The 26,308-nt window shown below is 36.3% G+C and overlaps 2 protein-coding genes across 2 annotated transcripts in view; both read right to left on the bottom strand.

The window, feature by feature from the left end:
• Nucleotides 1-26,308, bottom strand: part of LOC125677887 (uncharacterized) — a 534,764-nt gene that overhangs the window by 144,188 nt on the left and 364,268 nt on the right. The gene's annotated exons all lie outside the window — the stretch shown is intronic.
• LOC130053353 (uncharacterized) lies at nt 12,417-14,530 on the bottom strand. The gene is made up of 2 exons (XM_056160479.1): nt 14,485-14,530; nt 12,417-14,255 (listed from the first exon to the last, which is right to left on the bottom strand). Exon 2 carries the CDS (start codon nt 14,248-14,250, stop codon nt 12,565-12,567), a length of 1,686 nt encoding a protein of 561 aa, XP_056016454.1. The 5' UTR covers nt 14,251-14,255; nt 14,485-14,530; the 3' UTR covers nt 12,417-12,564.

Raw genomic sequence — 26,308 nt, 5'->3', positions numbered from 1 at the left:
CCATTTGGCTTATTTGACCGCTAGAAGCATCCAGTGGCATCGCCAGATAAGTCCTCGTATCGTAAGAAACAGATTGCGAGAGGCCAACAATCCACCCTCGACGTCCTTCTGTCCACCCTGTTCTGCTCTAGCGTCATCGTGTTGCAAGGATAACATGGTGTAGAATGCACAATCGTTTCAATAACGGTGATTGGGTGGAAGTTCTGTTTACAGACGAGTCGAGATTTCATCTCGGCAGCAGTGACGATCGTGTTAGGGATTACCGTCTTGCCGGAGAACATTACATTGATGCCTGCGTTATCCAGCGCCACCAATTCGGTGGAGAGAGCGTTATGGTCTGGGATCGAATTACAACACATGGAAAGACCCCTTTGGTGATAGTGAAGGACAATTTAACTGGCGTACGAAACCGTGACTAGATTGCACGTCAGCACGTCATGTCATTCATTCACAACCAGCGTGACGTTCTTGGTGAATATCTACAGTAGCAAAACGTGAATATGCTAACCTGGCCTGCGATGTCAACAGATTTATCGCTTTTAAAACATGTTCAGGATGAAATTGAACGACGTTTACGCCAAGAGCTAACCCCCCCCCCTGCTACGTTGGAGGCTTTGTTTATTATGGTGAAACATTCACTAGGCATATCTGCATAAACTAATCCGTTCAATGTGTCGTAGGTGTGAATAATGCATCTATGCAAATGACGGTCATACACGCTATTAATCTTGTAAAACTTTTTTTTGCACCCAGGTCCCTTATTTTCAGTGGCTCTTCGTGTCAGCCATAATGGACATAATCCGTGATTTGATGTTTGAATTGAGAGACCTCATTATATAAAATAATGATATACATATTGCAACCTAATATTACATTACATTTCATAATAATATATATCACCTTATATAAAATTCACATAAATATTCTTGTTCTTTTTCTTTGAACCATAATCCAGCTACTCATGTCATTCATGTCATTACAAATGATGTCGATGTAGTTAAAAATGACGACCTGGAGTCACTTATTCTTAAAGATCCAAATTCTGAGAGCCTTAATTTATTCATTTGGCTACAGAACTTCATTTCCATTTGCATTATGAGTTATGTCAAAGATTATGCCAGATGATGGGATAAATATAAAGAAAAACTTAACACCTGTCAGAATGAATATAGATAAGAGTAATATTAAAATCTCGCAATAGACACCTAAAACATATGTACTATCTATCCTTCTGTGTTTATTAAATCACAAATAATAAAATATTTATATTCTTCCATAGGAAAATATATTAATTTCATCTGACAAGGCTTGTCAAAACATTGTTTTTGTTTGGTTTGTAATGTTCATTATTACAATTATATCTAATTCCACATTTAGTAATCCAATTTATATTCAAACCCCCTTTTCGTAATACAAAATCCCAATTAATATATTAGCAAGGGTCCCTGCTTGCCCAACTTTATACATCTCGTATTGTAGATATTATTCCGTTTCAGTATTAATATTATACGATTGTTCATTGAAGCGCTATCAAATGAGGTTTGGAATATATAAATAAAATAATCATTCATTTGATGGTAAAAAGATTTAATGAAGTTTCAACCAAGGAAGGAAGAGGTACAAAATTTCCCAGAGAATAAAATAGATGTTTAGCACGTTTGGATAGGAATCAACTTCCTGATTAATATGAAAGTGGTAGATCTTCCAGAACTTTCTTCAGAAAGACTCCAGTCTCAAAGGTTGAAAAATAAGCTTGAGCTCTTAAATATGTAAATATATGTTTTAATTTTTATTAATGATTTAGGCGAGAAAATGAAAAACAAAGTTTTTTTCTGTGTATACTTGTACGTACATGCAAGTATTTACTGTAAACATGTTACAAATGTGTAGTATATTAGAAATTGTTCAACAATCATCAAAAGTTAAGATAACGAACAGTGGTCAATCTCATAAATCCCATAACTTGCGTGATCAAGAGAGATTCTACCATATTATTAGAAAAGCTGTAGGGGTACCACGTGGGTCTTCCCAAGGGTGGGGTCACTTTTCAAATCTCTTTAATAGTTGATTTTATGGTGATGAAGTAAAGCAAAACTGATAAAGAACTAAAGAACAATGAAATCAAGCATAGAAGACACTAACAATGAGTCACACTTTAAGGGCATTTGAGCTCACCTGAAAGTTCAGGATTTCACAACATGTAGGTTCATAATAGGGGTCTAATAGCAACTTAATCTTTTAACTCGTTGCTAAAAGAATATGCAGGCAAGAAAGGGAATGCCTAGGACTATCATTTCTACCCTCAGTTTGGGGCTGTAGGGGCACCATTTGGGGCCTCCCAAGGGTGGAACCACATTTCAGACCTCTCTAATAATTAACTAAAGGGTGACCAAACGGAACGAAACAGAAACTTGTGCCTTCTGTTTCTCTCCAGAAAGCTCAAACGTCTTGAGGACGGTCTCCCTCCAATGAGTACCATGCTCCAAATATAGGCGAGCTTTCTGCTCATGCAGGAACTCCATCCCCACATAATCTGATTCTTTAAGAGAGCCATATAGAAAACAACACTGTATTTCACATTTCCTAAGCGTATAATAAACCCTCTCATTCTTGCGTTCTATCCAGTCTGCACATGGGTCCCATGTTGCATTATGGGCGACTTGAAGTTAAGCTCCTCATAGACAACAGCGGACAGAACACTACTTGGTACGTATGTCCAACATTGTTTGCAGCTGCACTCCCATGATTGTCATTTCTACAATGAATCATGTGATCGGTCATAATTGCCCAGTGGCTACAAATAAGTCTATGTAGGCCCTAGAAGCATGTTGGCAGCTGGCCAAAAACCACCCCAACCCAATTTTCTCCTCTGGTTGAGAAAGGTCCTCCCTCCGTCACTGCCTCCGGGCATTTATCAGGCGTCTCACTATCGGCGCCCTCCTCCTGAATAGGTGAGTCCTCCTAATCTGGTAAATCCTCAGGTCACTTGCACCAAACCCTTTCAGCTCTAGTACTGCAATATTCTAGGGGAAATTGAACCTGTCTGGGACACATGACTCATCTACGGAGAAGGCCTGAAACTTGTGCTCTTCCTTCCCAATGATGAAGTACCCAGATTCTTCCTTCTGTAGATCTGGGCCCGGTTTTTCGAAAGCTAGTTAACTTTAACACAGTGGTTAAGTTTAACGCAGTGTTAACTCCTAACCAAGTGATTAGCTAACACAATGGTTAAATTCTGTTTTTCGAAAGCAATTTAACACATTGGTTAAATAACACTGTGTTAACCGAGTTAACCACTTGCTAATCATTTGATTACCCATAATGCACATGTACTTCCTATGTAAACAATAGGAATGCAGGAGTAAATGAAAGTCTTGTTTTGGGAGATAGCTGGTGAAATGTTCATGTATTGGTTAGTTTCGAAATACATGACAGTGACTGTGAACCATGCACTTATACTTGTATAAATGCATTTATTATTCTATTCAATTTGAATAATCATAGAGGTATTAGATATAATGATTTATACTAGGCCTTTAGAAGTCTAGTTGAGAAAAACGGTGCTTATGTTGTAAAAAGCAGGTTCATTGCATAGTTTATCAAAGTGGGAGTTTATAGGGAGTCGAACAAGTTGACTTCACAATTGTCTCAAAATACTTGAAAAGCCAAAACAAAATAATTTATACACACCCCCCTAAAATGAGTTGTTCTGTACGGGCCGAACCTAAAATCCTAAGTTGCGTGATGGGGGAGGGGGAGGGGGTCGGTTTTATCCTTTTTCCGTAAAATATACGGGTTCAGTTCAACCTTATATTTCAACTACCAATCACCGGTGCTATGATATGAAAAAGCGGGAAAGGGGGGGGTGTCAGATTTTGCATGTAAAAATAACATTAAACGTATGTTGTCAGAAATAAGGGGGTGAGGTGCTACATGTTTTGAACTAGGAAATAAAACATATGGTTTTCTATATTGTTTGATTCATAATTGGACAAAATCTATGTGAGGGGTTTAACGACGATGCTAGCCTATAAAAAAATCTAAATTTCTAAGAATATCTAACTTTCGTTTTTTTTAAATACTTTTTAAAAGTCTTATTTTCCCCAAAACAGTTAGAAATATTCATGATAAATAAATTTACCTTATGATAGTCTGTTCACATACATATCTATAGCATTTTATATCTATGTTCTTTTTATGCATTTATTTATTTTAATATTCTTTTTATTTTAAACATAACACTTGATCCACCACTCCATTTCTATTAAGGGAGATTAATCTGGAATATCAACAATGAAAAACTATTCTTCCTAAGTTTGTGTTAACAACTATTCTGTATTAGCCTGAATATTATATATAATATAATACTGTTCATATTAGATAGCCTTCAAAAACGAAAATACATGTATGTACGTTTCATGCATGCAAATCTTCATTTGAATCAGTTGTAAATGATACAAGGGATTTTCAAAAGGTCAAGGCCAGTGCAGACGGTGTTTTTAAAGTTGGTGTTTCAATGGAGATTATCATCATGACCTAAGGGCATGCATGCATTTTGACATTTGGAAGCCAAAAATTAGGTAAAATTACATCTTTAGCATGGGTCCTGTTGCAGGATTTCATATAAGTGAATATAATACGAGTTTTATTGACAACCCCCTTACCCCCCCCCCCCTATGAAAGTTTCTGCCGAAAGTATCTATAGATGCGTGCAAGATATTGCCACTGACAGAAAAGTGTAACACCATCATCCAACTGTACTAGTTTTTTTTTCCATTAGCTGTTCCCCTTAGGTAAATTTCATGAGTATATCAATTTATGACAACATAAACAACACACCATCATAGTTCAGCGTCAATACACACCTCAGAATGTCTAAGCCTTTGCAATTTTCATGATTTTTGGTCTGAGGCGGACAGAAAATGAAGTCGGCGGTCATTTTTAACCACTGTGTTAAGACTTAACACAGGTACTGGATGTGGATTAAAGTTAACACAACGTTAACACAGAGTTAACACAAACTCGCATTTTGAAAAACAGTTAATCACATGCTTAACTTTAACACAGAAGTTACCACCGAGTTAGCACTGTGTTAAAGTTAACCAGATTTAGAAAAACCGGGCCCTGGAGTCTCATGGCCTGGAACCGGACTCGGAACCTATCCTTCTTTAAACGACGCACACATGATAGTGCATTGATGTCCCTTTTTCCACTGACTCGTCCATTGAGTGTTCCACTGCTTTGTAAGTTTCCGATACCAATGTCCTGGTCATTTTCGATGAGTGCACTGGTGTCAGCATCCATACATCTTTTTAGACTCATCTTTAGACAATGATGAACGGGTCGTCGCTGCCCGCCCAGCCCATTGGTGGGCCTTGGAATTCTTCCTATGCTTCACCGTTGCCTCTTGCCTTCTGGGTGCGCTATTGCAGTTGAGCTCCGGACAGTCCCTCTTGAAATAGCCAAGACCCTCCACACATGAAGCACCCGAGGGTTTTTATTTATCCCCTTGCTGTGATGAAGGGTGCATCCGGGGGAAGGAGTCTGTTCCAGAATTTCCTTTTCCGGTTCCTCAATTCTCAGACAAAAGTCTCTTAAATTCTTCTTTAATGCCGGTGTTCCCAACGGTTGCTGGACCTCCTCCTGGACGACCATTCTTCATGGGATTAAATATACATGGTTTACCAGAAATGCTGGTTGTACTGCATCCTGTCCATAAGTTCCTCCAGTCTTCGGTCCATCCAGGGTGTACAAACCTGCATCTTGATCCTCGACTACAAGACACAGCCTGACAATAACATGTCCATGCACACCAGGCGCAGTTGGGAAAGCACATATCGCAAAAGTGAGGTCCCAGTCCGTTCACTGATGCAACCATTCTCCACCATTCTGGGAAACTGACTGGAAACTGATCTCGTGTGTGTACTAACGCTCCGAAGCGCTTCTCAAAACGTGTCAATATCTCAGCTATTAAGAGGTTATCGTCCATCTCCAACAACAAGAACAAGAGTCCCACGGGGATCCGGGTTGGAATAGGTCCTCAGTACCCCTTGTCGTAGAAGGCGACTAAATGGGGCAGTCCTTCGGATAAGACCCCCAAAACCGAGGTCCCGTGTCAGAGCAAGCTGTGTCACAGCAGGCTAGCCGAACAATCTTGTGCAAGAAGGATTTCCAAGTAGAGTTCCCATCATACCGCAGATCCATGTACCTAGGCGCGTTTCTACCCATGGTCATTACGTTTTCACCTAAACAAGAGTACTGGGGACATGGAAGGGGATGTGGAACATTGGGGTTAGCCCCTGGGCGAAACGCCCAGAGCATGGCTATGCGATTCTGGTTCACCTAACAGGGCTCTAACGTTGGCTACTCTATCCCATCTACCTATCCTGCAAGCAGTGGTACCAGGTTATGCCCAAACATGAGCAGATGATCCCTGCTGCTGATAGGGACGGTCATAGTGTGTGTTTACATAGCCATCAACCATGGGTTATACCAAGGATTACCCCGCTGGGCAATCCCCAAGACCTAGAGGGGGATTCATACAGGTTTTGCGAAGCTGTACTGCATGGGGAAGGGCCAGAAGAATCTGCGAGGAGATTGGGACAATGGAGAGACTACGGGACATGGTGAGTTTCAAGGTTAACCGCCGGCTCCAACAATAGGGCAAATAGGGGATAAGAGCCTGGTGTGGGGATATACTGGTGCTGACTGAAACCCCTGATAAAAATCCTGACTGAACTGACCTTGGGTCTGGTCATCACCCCATCAGTGAGGGGGTTGTGCTGATCTCCCCAACACTAGAGTGAAGGGGTGCAGTGACAGGTACTCTGGGAGATTCCCAGAACTAAGTATATATTCCCCACTGTATAGTCGTAGTAGGTCTCCCTAGGATATCGAGTATAACTGACCCTCTCCACCATGGGAGATGAGTAGTCGTCAGTCTACCTACAAATACGTCCCTAAACGTTCAATTTTTATAGCTAGAACTCTTCTTGGGTGAAACAAAACTGATTAAGTTCTCCCAGGGAGTCTCACCTACACTATGAATCCTCATCTAAAAACTAAACTGTCAATCTCATGAGAACTGAATGGGGGAATAGTAAACCTCACACTCATTTAAGAAAGCAAGGATGGAGTGAAATAATCACCACCCATGGGTGTTCCCAAAGAAAGCAACTCTAACCAAGGGCCTATCATACCGTCGTGGGCACTGCCACTCCGTGGGTTGTCTAAACTAAAGCCGATATTTCCTCCATATCCATTCATGTGTAAATATATGGAGACGTTTCCAATAATCTGGTAACACTCGGGATCGACCACGTTCTGGGCGTCCTCGTGTGACGTCGCGTATACAGGACAACCACATTAGACGTGTGCACCTGAGAAATCGTTTCCAGACAGCAAGTTTGACTGCTCGTAGCATTCCTGGACTTCGACCAATCAGTCCAAGAACTGTGCGTAATCGTCTGCTCGAGTACATCAGACCAAGATGTCCAGCGGTGCGCCCAATATTGATTCAACGTCATCATATCGCTAGACTAGCGTGGTACAGACGACATCTGCGATTCAGAATACAGGACTGGGCCAATATTCTGTTCACTGATGAATCCAGATTTCATTTGGATAGCAGTGACGGCCGTTGTAGAGTGTATCGTCGCGTTGGGGAGCGGTACCAGTACACTTGTGTTGTACAACGTCAACAATTCGGTGAAGGTAGCGTTATGGTGTGGGGTGGAATAACAGCACATGGAAGGACCCCTCTACAAATTGTCAATGGAAATATCACCGGCATACTCTATGGAGACGAAATTATTCAGCGCCATATGATACCCGTCACAAAGAGGCAGCAATATCACATCACTCTGCAGCAAGACAACGCAAGGCCACATGTTGCATGTGTGGTCAGGGACTTTTTTGTTCAACAGAATATCGATGTCTTGTCTTGGCCAGCTGTTTCCCTCGATTTATTGCCGATCGAGCACGTCTGGGATGCAATGGAACGACGTCTACGCCGTTTACCAAATCAACCAGTGACTTTGGTTGATTTAGGCCAGGTTTTGACCAACATCTGGAACAACATCCCTCAAGCATTTCTGAACACTTTAGTGGCATCAATGAGGCGCCGTTGTCAAGCATGCGTGAATGCAAATGGTGGTCACACGTGTTATTAACTTTGTTAAATCAAGTTCGAATACCAGTGTCTTTCGAGTGTGCTGAAATTGACGTTATTCGACGTTAACATTAATGGATTATGAAATGTTGTAACGAATACATTTGTTAACAGTATTGCCAAAAAAAAAGATTGTTCGGTGTTATTTTTTATTATTTTCTTTTTTCCGCTAGTATGTTATTTTTCTTTCAATTTTTGTTAATTATCTATTTTACCGGTATACTTTATTTTTATAGTGTTCGTTTATATACTTATATTATTTTTTTATCAGTTTTTTTTAGTAATATTTTTTTAATTATCTTTATTGAATTATTTATTCTTAATGCATAGTTAAAATATAATCTCTCTGGGTACGAGTTGACTTTACTATTTGTCAACGTAATATGGTTAACTCGTTCCACCTGAGATTAATTAAGAGTATTTTTATTACTTCGTACATTTCGGATCAGCTCTTTGGGCGAATAAGGCATGTCCTAATTCTCTCCGCTTTTAAGATTGATTGGCAAGCCCAAAAAACCAAAATACATAGTCTGCGTTGTATATACGTTTGTAAATTAGTGTAGTTGTAATGCTAGATGTATTCATATGTAGTTTTTGTTATTATTCTCTGTTGAAGGGAAAGGCAACCCTCACCACATTGTTGCCTTTATGAATAAAGTATTACTTACTGATATCATAAATGACAGTCTTTAACAACAAAATCCTTGCGTAACAATTAAATCAATATTTATCTATGTTATATTTCAAATTACCCGCCGCTAAGAGAGCGGCCATTGAAATTTGATATATGACGTCACACCGTCAGTTCCGGTTTATTTCATCAGCAGCACTGTAAACATGACAAGTCACGAATAGTTATATTTGGAGCCGTATAGATTTGAGCCCATTCTTTCGCAAGAACAATTTAAGAGAAGAAGACGGTTCAGTCGAATCGCAGACCAGGCACATGGTTCTCGTTTCTTCATATATGTTAATGTCTCGAACCTCAAGTTGTCATTACGCAAATGATGGATCCATAATTTACATAGTATGTTCTTTTCAAATAATTGTTGGGTCAACAAGTTCGGGGGACTTTTGTCATATCTCACCTTCGCATTAGTGTAATTAATTGCTTGACAGGAAGGCATCTACCTATTTACAATGTATTTGTAGAATCTCTAATGCACATCTTTGATCTCATCAAAACCAGAATAGGCGGTGTGACGTCAATTTTTTTTCATTTTATTACATTGTAGTACTAAAGCTTATCTAGGCTGTATATCAAAAGAATAGCATGACAAATCTTTATCATGATATGTCTTACAGCGTGACCGTGTTTGAGGGCGAAGCAGAAAGTATTGGCATTAGTCTCTATATCCGAAACAGGACAAAAACAACCCGAAGTTAGCACGAGGACGGAGCTTTATCAAAGCATCCTAATTTTGGACATTTGATCCGCCTATATATTGTAAAACTGTGTTTAAACAGCACTGCCTCTGAAAATAAAACGCATTTCAATATAATGATAATTTAATAATAAATCGATAAATTCAACCATTGGGCATGTAAATGCGCGGACCCCTCGGCGCACATATCTAATTTTTTAAAAATGAAATTCATATCATAATCCCCTTGTAGCAAAGGTATGTTACAAAAAGAGAAAATTAGAACAATTTTTATAATAAGGTATATAATTCTAGTTGTAACACAATTATGAAATATTTCAGCATTCACATATAATTATTCAAAAAAATTGCACTCATTATTTTTAGTCGCGAAAAAAAAGCCAAAAAAAAAAAAGATTAAATTTGTTTTTCAATCTGACCAAATTCCAACGATTTTTTGTATTTTTTTAAATAGCAGTCATTCAGTACCTGAGCTCCCTCACATATTCTAACAGTTTAAAGGGAAAGGCAACCCTAACCATATAGTTGCTTTTATGAATAAAGTATCACTTACTGATGTCGTAATTGACAGTCTTTAACTGCAAAACTCCCTGCTTAACAATTAAATCAATATTAGTCTATCATGTATTTTAAATTACCCGCCGCTAAGAGAGTGGCCATTGGAGTTTAATTTATGACGTCACACCGTCTATTCCGGTTTATTTCATCAGCATCACTGTAAACATGACAAGTCACGAACAGTTAAGTTTGGAGCCGTATATATTTGAGTCCGTTCTTTCGCAAGAAGAAATTGAGAAAAGAAGACGTTCAGTCAAGTCGCAGACCAGGCAGACGGTACACGTTCTTCATACAAATGTCTCGAACCTCAACTAGTCATTACGCAAATAAAGTATCACTTACTGATATCGTAATTGATCCACAGTTTACGTCTTTTCTTTTCAAATGACTTGGTTGAGTCGGGAATCTCGAAAAATAACCTTTTTTAACATCTCTTCTTCGCATTAGTGTAATTAACTGCTTGCCAGGAAGACATCAATCTATTTATTCGTAAGACCTACCACATGCACATCTTTGATAATCTCGCAGGTGCTTGGGTTCACCCCCCCCCCTCCGAAGCCACATTAATTGATTTAATCAATTTTTTGTTGAAAATATTTCTAATGCATGTCAACAACAATACACACAAAGTCCAAATTAATTCAAAATAAGCCTTAAAAAAAAAATACCCATAGGCCACTGGTTATTATAAGTTCTGTTATAATAGCCAGTGAGGGTATTTTTTATGGACTTATTTTGTACGTTATGGGTATGCAAGATGTTGTTGACATGCATTAGAAATATTTTCAGGAAAAAAATAATTAAATCAACTCATGTAGCTTATTCGGAGGGGGGCTGAACCCAAGCACCAGTGAATGATCTTAGAATTTCATCAAAACCGGAACAGACGGTGTGACGTCAAAGTTATTGATTTTTGTGGTCTTGAATACAAAATCATATGTGTAACTCACACATCATGACATCCTCTATAGATCCCGGGAATTTCAATTTTTGACGTTTTCAAATTAGTACTGAAGCATATCTAGGCCATATATCAACAGAATTGTATGACAAATCTTAACATATGATTAATCCTATCATTTATCATGTAAAAATCTTTTGGGTCGCCTTTCCCTTTAAGTTAATCTCCCTTTGTTTTTTGTTAGAATAATAAATTTCTATTGAGAATTTAGTATTTTAATCAGATTTGTGGTTTGCAGCCAATTATACACAATTTGTATTCGATGCCATATTACGTATGCCTAATGTTTACGTATATTCAATATTGTCCCGGTGGCATATGACTAATAACTAGTACGTATTTAGATCCGCCACTTTCAGTCTTATTATGACGTACACCAAAGCATAGACATGACGTCACACATCATCTTAGCCTGCCTTTCATAAACATTGCACTTCGTTAAACATTACGCAGAATGGTGCATTGACTTTTCGAGCTAGGAGACCACAAGATTAGGATGGTAATCCACGTAAGTTCACAATCATCTCAGCCATTTTTGACAAGGGACTTCTGGGATTGGCGTCAAAAAAATTTCTTGTTAAAGGTTTAGATTTAGCTCGGATTATTTCCCGCGCTCTAGTCATTAGACCTCGCAGTACGAGCCAGCGTTTCGCACTGGCTAGCTGCGCTCGCTATAAACAATAATATACTGCTCACTACATTGGGTGTTCCGCAGTTTTTATTGGTGGAAGAGATACAATGTACCTGGGAAGAGTCAACTGACCTCCCACAAGTAAACCGGGAAGCTTTCGCACTTACGCCGCGAGCGAGATTCGAACCCGCGCCGACCAGAGGTGAGAGGCTGTGTGATATTGAGCGCGATGCTCTAACCACTCGGCCACTGAGGGCCTCTGAAAGGTCAAATGTCTTGTGTTGTTATCTCAACTTATACGTGTACCTCCTAGCTTACCAGTTTTGATCCATTTCTTTACCATGCGTATAGACCATGAACCCAAGACTTTGTGTACACAACCTTGTTTTCACTACACATTTCAATGTATTATTGATGAGGATTGAAACTGTGAAAAACAATGCGTAAAATTAGAACTGAAAAATAGTATAAGAAATTGAAAGAAACCGACTCCATTCAGAAAATGGAAACAGAAGACGATTAAAATCCAATCCTGAATACTGTAAATTTACTGATATAGTGTTCACAAAACAGGAATGTGCAATGACCAAAGGCAATGTCACTCCATACCAGTTCTTAGCCCTTCCCTACCTCAATGACACAAATCTGGGGTAAATTGCTTTGGCAGAGGTAACCTGGTATATATAAAATGATAAATCACAAAATACTATACTAATTACGACTTCAGTTTATTAATAATAAAGTAAATCATCAAAGAATTAAAGTCTTTTTTATAAATTATATTCAATATCTTAATCTGTGCATGCAACAATTGTCTCTATGCTGGGTCATGCATAATACTTCAACGATTTTAGAAATATTATTCTAAATATTTGATTTGTTTAACAATTTTAGTTTCAAATTCAGCAATAAATAACATGTCATTCTGGTTTGTACTGAGACTACGTGGTTGTCGTAAGTACCAATCTATATACTGAAGGAAAGATCCATACTGATCAATTATATGTATAACATTGTTATGACTGTCAGCGATCAGAATTTGACACATGCTGTCTGTAGTCACACCACATGGTCTAAAAGTCTTCTTTGATTGCAGATTTCCATTATAGCTGAATCTGAACTTTCCATCTCTGTTCACCAAAACTACTGTACCACAATCACTCACAACGATGTCAAGGTTCTTGTTCTCAGTAATAGATCTTGGGACAGAATATAAAGGTTTGCCTATATCATTGTACTGTATTTCTTGTGTGACTGTAGAACCGTAATAACGGACTACTTTTCTTTGGTTTTCATCAAGAGACACCGTGGTAACCAGTAGGTCGTCCGTTGAGGTACTACAGATGTTCAATGGACGCCAGCCCTCTAGTTTGATCAGACATTCTACCTTGCCATTCGTCTGTATGTTGATAGTTCTATCTACCCAATCAGTGTACACTAGATGTCCCTCTCTGGTGACCATCAGATCTATTGGTTGATGTCTTGACCTAGTGGGAATCTCCTCCAGAAGCGTCCCCTCACTGTTTATGCGTTTGATGATTTCACTGTTACCCCTGCCATAAAACTCGCCTGTGTTAGACGTACAATGTACACCATAAGTTTTATCAAACCCAACGTGGAATGCTATTACCAACTTAGACTTCTCTAACAATTTTTTCTTTGGTTCATAACCAATAGATTTTAGATTTTGAACGAATGGTAAGACATGACCGGAAATGATGGTTTTAAGTGTGGTAGGAATGTCTCCAATGAATTGACACAGTAATTCTTCTGTTAGTTTTGTCGGATCAAATGGTGGGACTGTTAATTTGAATCTAGAGGGAATAATTCTAAATGTCTCGTTCCTTGATGCGTAACTGGTAAAGTTGGATAAATAATTGGAAACAAGGATAGAACGGTTTTCATATATTGTTGATTGCACTGAGGATTGTAGTTTTACGAACTCTGAATTCAAGATTTGAACCAAGTCTTTGTCTTCTGTTTCAATCTTTTTTGACTCACTCAGATATTTATTGATGACAATGTCTACAAGTGTATGACATTTGTTGCCAAATTCCCTAAACATTTTTTGTCTTTCACCATGGTTTTGGATAATACTTGATGACATTTCCTCTAATTCAAAGAGAATTGATTGAAACACAGGTGCAATGTTAGATTCAAGTTCATGTGTGTCTCTTTTAATCAGCTTTTGTCTTGAGCTTTGAATTTCTGAAATTTGCGGTACTTGGTGATTTTCATGAGAACCAGACACAAGGCATTTCAGACAAACTGGAGTATCACATTGTTCACAGAACCTTTCACATTTCTGTTTTTTATGCCGCTTGCAATCTAGTGGGATAATTTCAGATTTTTTACATTCAAAAGTGATGACATCGTGCCGTATTGTGGGATTCCAGGTTATGTGATGTCCTGCACAGTCCATACAAAGGTTGACTTGACAGGTGTTACACACAATCTTTGCAGCAAACTTCCGGTCTTTGCCAGGACAAAGTTGACAGCGTTTCACGTCTTGTGCCCTGGCTTGGGGGTCTTCTGAGGTTATCATTTTTGCTTTAAAACAAACGTCATTGTGTTACAGATAATGCAAGAATTACGATTAATGCTTTAATAATCATTAATTTTTTATATTATTGTAATCAAAGTTTGAAAATAGCAAAACAAAGATCTCATAACCTATACACCAATAAGAATTATTACAGACTTTAACAGAAATCAATTTGTCATTTAGCGCTGTTCGTTATCTTCGCCTTTCATGGCACATTTTCATCTGTTTTCTTACCTTATTATGCCGATTCAATGATGGCTGAATATTTGCACTTTAAGATAGTAAAATTTTATTGATTTAAGTTTTCTACTTTGAAAATAATAACATTGCAATGTGTTTGGCATTTAAATATTTACCGTCTGCATTTCATGTATATTTTTACATTTTGAAAAGGCGCATTCATGTGTATGAAGACCTCTCTGTCGCTGGGTATGAACTATTTCAAGCTAGAATTTTTTCCAATTATTTTGTTGTCTGCATTTTGCAGCATATCGGTAAGAGAATCATCTGGAATTATGGAACAAGTAAATTTGAAAATTCTGATAAGGTTTTCCCCAAAGCAAAAATTATGAAAATACCCATGTTTTTCCAGCACTACATCCACTTTGCACAAGTTCTAGGTGTTAGATAACATTACTGGATGCTTGTTCAACACAATTTCATATAAGCAATGTCCACTCTGAAAGTAAACATACTCAAAAAGCAGGATACAGTGGAACACAATATTTTCAAATCTCCTTAATTTGATAAATGTCATGGTTGAACTTTGAATTTAACTCAGTATACATTGTCTATTTCATAGTTTGTAAGTTTTTTGGAATGGTAAACACGAGTATTTCCAGAAGAAGGATTCATTTCAGTTTGAATATAGTTTTAATTTTCCAAGAATAACTTAATGACGACCTTTGATCCTGACTAAACATGGTAAGTACGCTAGTTTTCTTTCCGGGATTAAGTTATCCTCCTTTAACTTTCACCATATCACCCTTTAATCATTACTATCTTTCCTATCGTTCCACTTATGATTGATCGGAAAAGTAAAGATAACAAACATTGATCAATCTCAAAAATTCAATAATGAATACAACATTGAGAGAAGGGCAAACACGAGCTCTAAAGTTCCTTTTCATGCTTCTTCTCCAATCATTGCAAAGACATTTGGACACCACTATGCTAAATATAGCTATTAAACTGCAGCCTTATACACAATATAAAAACTTATTTACACCTTATAAAAACCTTCCATTTACGGCGCAGAAAAAATGTGCTACCTAACATGGCTATTTCAACAAACGAAATCATTAGAAGTTGCTAGTTTTCGAGTCGCATGGGGTTTTAATGAGTGTTTGAAGTAATGTTTGGACACAAGGGGAAAATATGTTACGTATTCTTATTTATATAAGATTGTTAGGATGACGTGAGCAGCTTTTTCTTTGCCGTAAATCGAACGTTTTTATAAGGAGTGGATTTGTAGCTCTGTGATCTGTCCCAATATTTTCTCAGAGAGCTACGGATCTGCAGCTATGCTAGATGATCAATCAGTCTCCCTGTACAAATTCTGGTGAAGGGCTCATATCCACAGCATCCCCGACAGAGATACGTTGCCAGATCCTATAAAAGTTCTTCCAAGTCCTTATCTTTACTCCTCACGAAATTATTAACTGCTGTAAAACTTCATATTGTGCCACAATATGTTGATTTTCAAAACTTCCAATGAATTTGATATGGGAAATTCCGAACTTTACGCCACTATTCCTCTTGATGAATTAAAGCCGAAGTTTTTTGATATCATAAGCACCAGTTTCGTCAATAAAAAAATGAAAATCGAAAACAATATTTATATCTTTTGATCGGTCGTCTGATCTTCTCACCAACCAAAAAATACTTTGTTAACTCCCAACTCTGATTCTACGTACAATTACTCCGAAGTTAATACTTTAAAAAAAAATTCTGGACTTCGTCATTGACAATATCTTCATACTCTTTGTTGATCAGGTCTTCCAACAGCCTGTTGGAATTTCCATGGGCATGGATTGTGCTTCTGTATTAAGTAACCCATTTTGTATTCTTATGAGAGACAATTGATTCAAAATCTTTTTCCATCAACTCATTTAAATACATCAATGACGCGCTATTATCTATCCTTCTTTTAAATGAGATCTCTTTTTCCATTTCTTAAATAAACACTATAAAATTAAAGTAAAAAATAAGAAATCAACAAAAAGTTTAAAGATAAATAAAATAAATAACAAGTTTGAATAAGTAAACAAAGTGGACCAACTCAAAATAAAAACAAAAACTAAGCAAACTAAGAAATCGAATCAACATCGGACGTTCCTGTACTGATCAGGTCTAGGGTAGACGTATAAAACACATAATCACAGAGACTGATAAATCCGTTTTACATATAAGCAATCGGTTATGAAGGTCATAGTAAAAAGGGGGCTGATTCTGTAAACAGTATTGAGAAAAAAATGTTTAAAAATTGTCATAGTACCACTGTTAGGGACATCATCAGACGAGTAAGTCTAGATGAAGCTTAAAATCTAGTAAGGGTTTAGCCCATATCCGTCCTGGTGAAGTCAGTAGGTATGTTGATACCATGCAGTTTTAACCTGTGCATCCAGAAATTTTCCCTCTGCTTTCTTTCGGTATCTGACCAACTTGGGTCATGATCAATAACCACTACTGTCATGTCCTCCCATCGGTGGTTATTGCCATTGACATGTGTCGCTACTGGCAAGTATTTATTGGTTCTGATAGAGGACCGGTGGTTATTCCTTGTGTTATGAAGTCCCTTTGCTAAAAAAATCAAATGTTAATTGTTCAATGTTAAAGAATTTTTACTAACGAATAAATTACTATCGATCAAATATCACAGGTTTACAGTTTTTTGACAGAACATTTCGAGATTAAGCACATGTGGCGCCAAGTCAAAATAAAACAACAGTTTGATTGTATCTTGTTTTACGTCCCTCTCGAGAATTTTACATTTATATGGAGATGTCACCAATACCAGAGAAGGGCTTCAAATGTAGACCTATGCTCGGCACTTACGGTCATCTAGCAGTGAGGGTTCTTTAGCGTGTCACACCTACTGTGACATGGGACATCCGTTTTAAAGGTCACACTGGATGCCGATGTTGAGCGTTTGGCGATTGAACTGTCACTACCTGTTTTAGCGACTTAGGTCTGTGATGGCCATGATTCGAACCCCGACCTTCCACATGCAGGGAGAATGCACTGCAGCAGTACATCAGTTTGAAATTCCTGTATTCCACATCTTTACTCTGCCTAATTAAGAACTGTCCTAAAATACATTCTCTGAGTGGGTCTCCTGAAAAGGGGCGTATGTCATCTAACTGACAAATTATAAATACTTGTTGACAACTTCCATAGGGTGTACAACTAATTTTCGTGACCAAGATAATCTTACGTACAAAAAACATTAAATGGCTGGTTCACGGCAAGAAATATTCACGATGAAGAGGTTCTTACAAACGTTGTATACAGTATATGCTTCTTTGAAAATGAAACATCGCAAGCTCAGTTTCACAAAATCTCTAGCTTGTATTATTTTTCTTTTGATTTATAATACATCTTATGACTTAACATGCTATCAATTTCAAAGTATTTGATTTGGAACAAATTTTTCACTGTTTAATCATGATTTATAGAATTCTTTAAGGTGACCGATCAAATTGAATTTCTATGATATATTGTCTAACGGTATTTTATGCAATTTATGTAACTTTTAGCATAAACTGTTATGTAACTGTGATTTATGTATTATATTTAGCTTTTAGCATATATTGTCATTGATTGCAGGTACATATGTACTTAAATACAACCAACATAAGTGGTGCTGTAGTTTAAGCCTTATACAGGAAATGTCAGCAAACGAAACAAGCATTCATTAGAAGTAAAATGATAAAGACTTTACATGTACATAAATGAATGAAATTGGGAATTGTGGTAAGTTTTCAAAAAATACCGCTTCTGTAAACTCTCACTTAAATCAAAACTATTATATTCTTGCTTAACCCCTTCTCTACCATACCGGTCAAATTGACCGATGGCACGTAAAAATAGGGCAACGCAAAAGGAGTGCCTCCACATTTTTGAAACTACGTTCATAAGATATATGATCTATATATCATATTTTTGAAAATTGTCTCTATTTTTCAACTATGTAAAATCAGTTAAGTAAATAAAGCAATTAAAATAATACAAGCATTTAAGAGGGTGTCCATTATGATATCAGGCAGAGGTCGGCACATGCTATCTCTCAGATTTTCATGAAACTTTGTGCACAGGTTCCTACTGACCCCAATAAGAAATTTGCCAAATAAAAAGTTTCTATCATGTTTAGTATGGGTTCGACATGGAAAAACAACTTTGAGATAATTTTCGGTGCAAAAGGGTCACGAAATATTGGAAAAAAAGTGCAATGTTTAAACAGCTCTAAAATGGCTTATAACTAAGAAATAGAGAAAAGCAATATTTTATATGTTAGATATACACTATATGCAAAAAATAAGAGTTTTTTTGTGTGTATATTCATCCAATGAATGAATTTATTAATTGTTAAAATTGCACATATTTCACACCAATATATTTTACAAAATAATGATCAAAATTTAAGATCTCATAAAACCCAATACAATGTCTCAAAAGAAATAAATTATGTATAACCAGAAACTTGAAGAGGTGTATTTCAAGTTGCAAAAATAAATTCAGTGGGAAAAGCAAGGTTTGATGGTGAAAAGTTGAACTGAAATCTCAAAATTTTCAATAAGTGCAAAAAGGTCAACTACTTAAATGAAGATTGTTGAACTACATAAATGGAAATAAATATGAAGTAGATATAACCAATCAATGATTAAATGATAAAAATTCATGAAAAATTACTAGAACATATGAACATTCAGAAATAAATTTCATGTCTTTGTATACATTCTATATAATAAAGGCAAAAGAATGCCTCTTTAATTCATTATATAAAATTTTACAATGTTGATTTTTAGAGGTCATTTCTGACACAGGATGTGAGATAATAGTCAATTAATTAACACACATATATGAAGTTAAAATTATCAGTAAATCAAATTTTAATCAATTGCCTATCATGAAGAATCTTAATTCATTCACTCACATTACAAACTTGACATTGGCAGATCCTGAGGGGGTTGGGGGGGGGGGGGGGTTGGGGTTATAACACACCCTCTCCTTTTATCTGGGACATCTAGGTAGTTATTTAGCATTAACCAGAATTTTTTTGACTCTCTTGTAAAGCATTTCCCTTTGCATTCATGAAATAACATGCCATATTCCAATTTCTGCCTAGATCAGATTGGCAGACTTGCTTTAATGCATGTTTACTCTGATGTTGAAATATATATTGACCACTTCCAGATACACAAAATGTTTGTTGAATTTTACCCAGTGACGGAAAATGTTCATGTAAGTATCTTCAACTGATGCATAAAAGGTTGCATGTAACTACCAATCAATAATAAACATATTTACTTTATCAATTCATCGGATATGACCTAATGCAGAATTTAGATCATTTTTCTGGACCCCCCCCCCTTTCAAATCACTGGATCTGTCTCTGTTTAACAAATGACAATAAACAAATCATGTCTTAATGCCTGGTACATAGTAGCATGGTTTGCAAATAAAGAGCTAGTGCATATTTCTGACATTTGTTACAAACAAACTTTTCCCCTAGAATTTATGAAAATTGGCACTGAATTTATATTGATACATGTATATTAACAATTGATACATTTCACAGTATGGAATCTTATTTTGCCACCCCACCACTCACTTCTAATTTATGTCTAATGCCATAGCAGTGTTTCTTTTGAATATTGGTTCACAAGCAGGAATAAAATTTGTCACTTCAAACATTGAAATATGCTGCAACCATAGAGTTAAAGTATTGGTCATCATTTGATTATCTTTGTCAGCTGCAAAGTGTTTCTGTGAAATAACTGTCAACATATCTAGATTGAAGTGGAGCTATGAGTTCTGCAATTCCCCTTATAACTTCACAAGTCTTTTGTTTGTAGTAATTCTGTGTTCTCTCCAAAGCCTCTTCCTATCTTGGACTCAGCTGAGATCTAAATAACAACAGTTGTGTAAATTAATGGAAATAAAATGATGAACATGTTTAAATAGCACTGTAAGCAATTCACTAAGAAAGTCAAGATCATATGTTTGATATAGTCACAAGGTCAAAGGTCATGATATAAAATAAATTCTGGTCATTAGGCATTTCATGTGAAACAAACTAACCCAATACCTTATCACTCAAGATATAACAGATCTGGTAATAATGAATGTTTTTCAAAAGTAGGTCAACATGGTCAAAGTCAGAAGTTCAAAAGTAAAGCTCTTTTCATTAGTAATCTATAATATGTGAAATCTATATCAAAGCCCAATCCAAAGTGGCTGAGAAACTATATACCAATTTAAAGTTTTTGAAAATATTGCTATTTTAAAGACTAAGGTCATGTACTAAATTAAAAGTCTGGTAATAAAGAATATACACATTTTGTATATCTTTATGTAAAATATCAATATAATAAAATCTGGGTTAAACTTCAAAACCAAGGTCACAATATCAAACAGCATGGTATCAAATGAAAGTTCTTGTTATAAGATATCTAAATACAAAACATAAAAGGCTAGACTACCTTATATATAGTTCAGGAGAATTGCCTACTGTAGGTTATATTTTGTTAAAAGTAGGCCAAACACAAAAGTAAAAAAAAAATTGATATCAAAAGAAATGTCTTATTATAAGGAATAAAAATATGAAATATGAGAGCCTTATTACTAACATGAGCAAGTTCCAGACAGACATTGGTTGTGGAGAAAATGAAAATGGGAAAAATTATTCAATACCACAATGATGACAACAGAATCCAGACAAATTTTTATGAGAAAAGCTCTCTTGAGCCTTCAGCTCAGGTGAGCTAAACAAAATAAAACTATATATTCATTGATTCAAAAATTAAACCACATTCTGATTTCAAAACATCACCTCTGACTTATATATATATATATATATATATATATATATATATATATATATATATACGAGCTAGTATTTGAAATTATCTAAACAAGAATTGTCTGAAGAGAGTTTAAAACTTGTTGAGTGGGTTAAAATCTTTGATAACAGTCATGAATTAAAAATGCATGTATGTGTTTTGTGTGGCAATGTGACATCACATAAAACTTCAATATGAAGGATCAAGGTCGTAAGGTAAAAATGTTACTATCATATGACATAAGGAACACACATTTCTGCAATATCCAACCCCCATCTCTAACCATTCTTATGTTATTGTCAAAGTTAAAGTTTTTATATTCTACATGTATGTCTGTCAAGTGGGTTAAAACAAAAGGATTGTGACATCTTAACATTGGATGCCTTTGGTGAGGATTTGTCTCAAGAAATATACATGTCAAATGTGGAATTAAGCTCTTATCTGTAATAGTTCTAAACTTACATAATTTATGAATTATGACAATATGACAAGGTCTGATGTACCATGTTCTGAATTTAAAATCTTTTGATTGAAATAAATAAATATACTCACTGATACAGTCTGATAATTGGCTTGCAGTAGGGGTGATTTGAGTATAATTATTTTCCAAATCTGTAATGAAATGGGCGTCGTATTCATTATCAAGCTTTGGTAATTGGTATATACATGTATGTCACACTATTACACTTCAGTACCTGTGTGCATGCAAATAAATCATCAGATTTTGTGTCATGTTAAACCATCTGAATTTTATAATCCATTCAGCTTAAATTTAGAGAAATTAAAAATTAATGATATACATCAACCTTTAACACACACCCCCACCCCCATAATGGTTCTTATAGTTGCATAATTACATGAATAAATATAGATCTATATCATTATTTTTTAAAATATATATTATTTTTTATGCATGCATGCTGATATGTACATAGCTTGCAGGACAATAAACATTTTTATAAACACTTATTGAACTTTTCACCACTTTCATCTTGTTTTTATGTGATTCTATTGTTTCTTAATTCAATGATTTGTGGATAAACATTGTGTTGTAGTACAGATTTTAAAAATCCCTACATTAACACCCCCCAACACCCCCCCCCCCCGATTGATTTAATGTTTTTTTTTACTGTGGGGATTTATCATTTTAATCATTATTATTTTAAAAAGAATCATTTCATTAAATGAATTGTTTGCATTGACACATCATGAGAACTTGCATCAAAATTGTCTAGCAATCAAAGACAGTTTTCAAAGAAAAATAACAGAGAAAATTCGACATTATACTGCTCTGTCTGCTTTACATTTTCCTTTGTGTAGTAGATAACTACATTTGCTGGTGGTTGCCTCCAGTAAATCCCCAAAGAATCGCAATGACCTCGGCATACTAGTAAACATCTGCACCGTGCACGATAGTTTAAACAGTTAAACTTTTACGTCGAATTCGAAGTACCCCGATCTGTACAGCAGGGGGTCAATCTCGGTTGAATATTACACACAGTTCCAACTTTAAAACATCTTGAATATCCACTTATGTCTTTTGAACAATTATTAAGGGTTGACAAGTCCCTAAAATAAGGACCACTCCTAGAAAAACTTCACGTTTCTATCACTTGTCAGCCATATCTATTTACCCACGAAACTTTGATAAGGTCCGGGCTGAATATTTATTTTTCACCATCAAATAAAAAAAAATTAATTCCACGTTTACACTTGATAAAAAAATCGAGATAAGTGAAAAATGTTCTAAATAAATACTGTTTTCTTCGAAAATTACAATTTATACAAGTTTCAGATCATTTTACATTTTTACGCCAAGGGAGGTAACTCAAATTACTGGCTTTTTGGCTACTTCTGTCAGTAAATGCTCAACAACAGCATTGTTTCCCAGCAATTTTATTGGTTTATCTTAATTATTAAGGAATTTCCTTCAAATATTGTTTATACTTTCTGGACAAATTTTATTGTATTGGGTATAATTTAACTTTACAAAATGATCATTTTCTATAGATTATATAGTGTCCTCGAATTTATGAAATAGGCCAAGTTTTGGCATCTAACAATGTTTTTTGTGAAATTCACTTTACATACGATAAAATTGGCGTATGATCTTAACTTTTATTGGGTATGAATAAAATTTTGGGGAATTGCATGTGCCAGCCGTATTATAGCTACTGCCTGATATCTCCGTGGACGGCCTCTTAAAGTGAAAGATGGCTTCGTCTAAATATGACGCAACGCTTTGTCGCAAGGCCATTTCCCCCCTCGATACGATTGATTGTATTTTCCGTATGAATGCACTATTTTTTTTTTATATATATTTTGAAAAGCATATATTCCCTGCTTTTAGAACATATAAAACTTATTTTTAATGCCTGGCAAAGTTATAAGAAAATAGCAATTTTTTTGCACATGTACGCTTTCTTACGATTTTATTTAAGAAATGAACATCACTTTTGAGCTGTTCATGGTCAGTATGAACGGATTTGGATTTGAGGCAAATTCTGTGAATCGCGCTAGCGATTCACAAAGAATTTGCCTCAAATCTAAATCCGTTCATACTGACCATGAACAGCTCAAAAGTGATGTTCATTTGTTATATTTATATTCATTTACTGATTCACCGTTTATTTACATTGCTTCTGTAAGTCATGAAATATTCCTCGGGGGTGGGGGGTTACTTATTGTAACAGCGTCATGGAATGTGAACTTGCACGTCAAAATATAGTGCACATAAAATAAAGAGAATGCGTTGTTAATTCAGCAAATTTAATGAGTAAGTGATTTCTTAACTTTAAGGAATAGCATTTAAAAAATGACTTCTCACAATAAAAGTATCTTTGATATTACATCCTGAATTTTCAGTGACTGGGTACTGTGTTGTTCGGTTTCAAAAGCGGGAAAGTCATTTGGAGTCTACCACGATGCTAGGCTACTTGGAAGTGAGGTTGAAAGTACATCCATGAAAAGATGAGTTGGAGAAAAATCCTGGCTTTGCGATGAAGTTGTTATTAGTTTCCATTGAAAAGGTGTTAGTTGTCGGAATTACGGAATCTGAGGAATTGTTGAAAGAGGATGTGGAGACAACGACATGGACAGCTTGATTTTCAACGGCTTGTTCGCACATGGTGGACAGTGTGTGACTCAGGGATTTTTCTGAGATGTTGATACAGCTCGTGTGTAAGAGCGAAGTGAGGATTCATTCTTATGGGAAGACATAAACATTATATGTCGCGATTCGTATCCCTCGTCGCTTAACAACTGAATGGCCGTAGCACGTAAATAATGGGGCGTGTAATGATTTTCAACATGTGCGGCTTTGCAGATGTCTGGGAGGAATTTTGTGAATGTGCACTTAACCAGTGGTTTTGTTGTAAACCATATATCCGAAACCAGGGGATGTCCCAGTGATTCTTTCTTGTATTGATTAAATAAATGTGTGGCAGCAGGGTCAGTTTTATCTATAAGAAGACGGAGCATTTTCAATGTACAGAGATTCCCCCATGTGGCATACATTCGCTTTTGGGAATTACATTCACCTGACTGGATACCGCCTTGGTAGTTTTTCTGCTGTGTTTCGTGATTAAGCACTACTTATTCACCGTTTTCGTGATTGTGAAAATCAAACGAATTTAACCGAAGTTGATGGTGGAACTCCATACCTCTGGAAACAAAGTGGACAAACAACGGAAACCAAACACACTGGCGGAGGATAATCGGGGAGGAGAGAGTATTTTGAAAGTAAGCTGATATTTTTTTCTAAATCGTGTTTATCAATTATAGGTTTATGGTTTGTTGGTATAGAATCCCCGCTTCTCATACGCTCTTTTAGTAGCCCGTCCAGGATTCCGTTTGCGCATTTAAATTCTTTGTCTCGCACAATATCTACAGGAGGGTTTCTTTGCATATCTCGTAGGTGTCGATTTATTGCACCCCGGATGTTAATGAGTGTGTTCTTGTGGTAGAGATTGGCTTTTTAGCTCACCTGAGCTGAAAGCTCAAGTGAGCTTTTCTGATCACCCGTATTCCGGCGTCCGTCCGTCCGTCTGTCCGTCTGTAAACTTTTCACATTTTCAACTTCTTCTCAACAACCACTGGGCCAATTTCAACCAAAGTTGGCACAAAACATCTTTAGGTAAAGGGAATTCTAAATTGTTAAAATAAAGGGCCAGACCACCTTCCAAGGGGAGATAATCAAGAAAAGGTAAAAATAGGGTAGGGTCATTAAAAAATCTTCTTCTCAAGAACCACTGGCCCAAAAAAGATGAAATTTATAGATAAGCTTTATTAGGTAGTGCAAATTCTAAATTGTTAAAATCATGCCCCCCGGGGGTCGGATGGGGCCACAATAGGGGGTCAAAGTTTTACATACAAATATATAGGAAAAATCTTTAAAAATCTTCTTCTCAAGAACCACTGAGCCAGAAAAGCTGAGATTTATATGAAAGCTTTCTTATATAATGCAGATTCTAAATTGTTAAAATCATGGCCCCGGGGGGTCGGATGGGGCCACAATAGGGGATCAAAGTTTTACATACAAATATATAGGGAAAATCTTTAAAAATCTTCTTCTCAAGAACCACTGAGCCAGAAAAGCTGAGATTTATATGAAAGCTTCCTTATATAATGCAGATTCTAAATTGTTAAAATCATGGCCCCGGGGGGTCAGATGGGGCCACAATAGGGGATCAAAGTTTTACATACAAATATATAGGGAAAATCTTTAAAAATCTTCTTCTCAAGAACCACTGAGCCAGAAAAGCTTGGATTTATATGAAAGCTTCCTTATATAATACAGATTCTAAATTGTTAAAATCATGGCCTCTGGGGATCGGATGGGGCCACAATAGGGAGTGAAAGTTTTTTGTTGTTGTTTGTTTCTTTTTTCTTGTTTTTGTTGTTGTTGTTGATATAGTGCAGATTCAAGTTTGTTAAAATCATGGACCCGGGGATTGGATGGGGCCTCAAGGGGGGGGGGATCAAAGTTTTACATA

This window comes from Ostrea edulis, chromosome 3 (assembly GCF_947568905.1).
Source record: "Ostrea edulis chromosome 3, xbOstEdul1.1, whole genome shotgun sequence".
Taxonomy (NCBI): Eukaryota; Metazoa; Mollusca; class Bivalvia; order Ostreida; family Ostreidae; genus Ostrea; species Ostrea edulis.
This window is presented reverse-complemented; position numbering and strand designations above follow the sequence as displayed.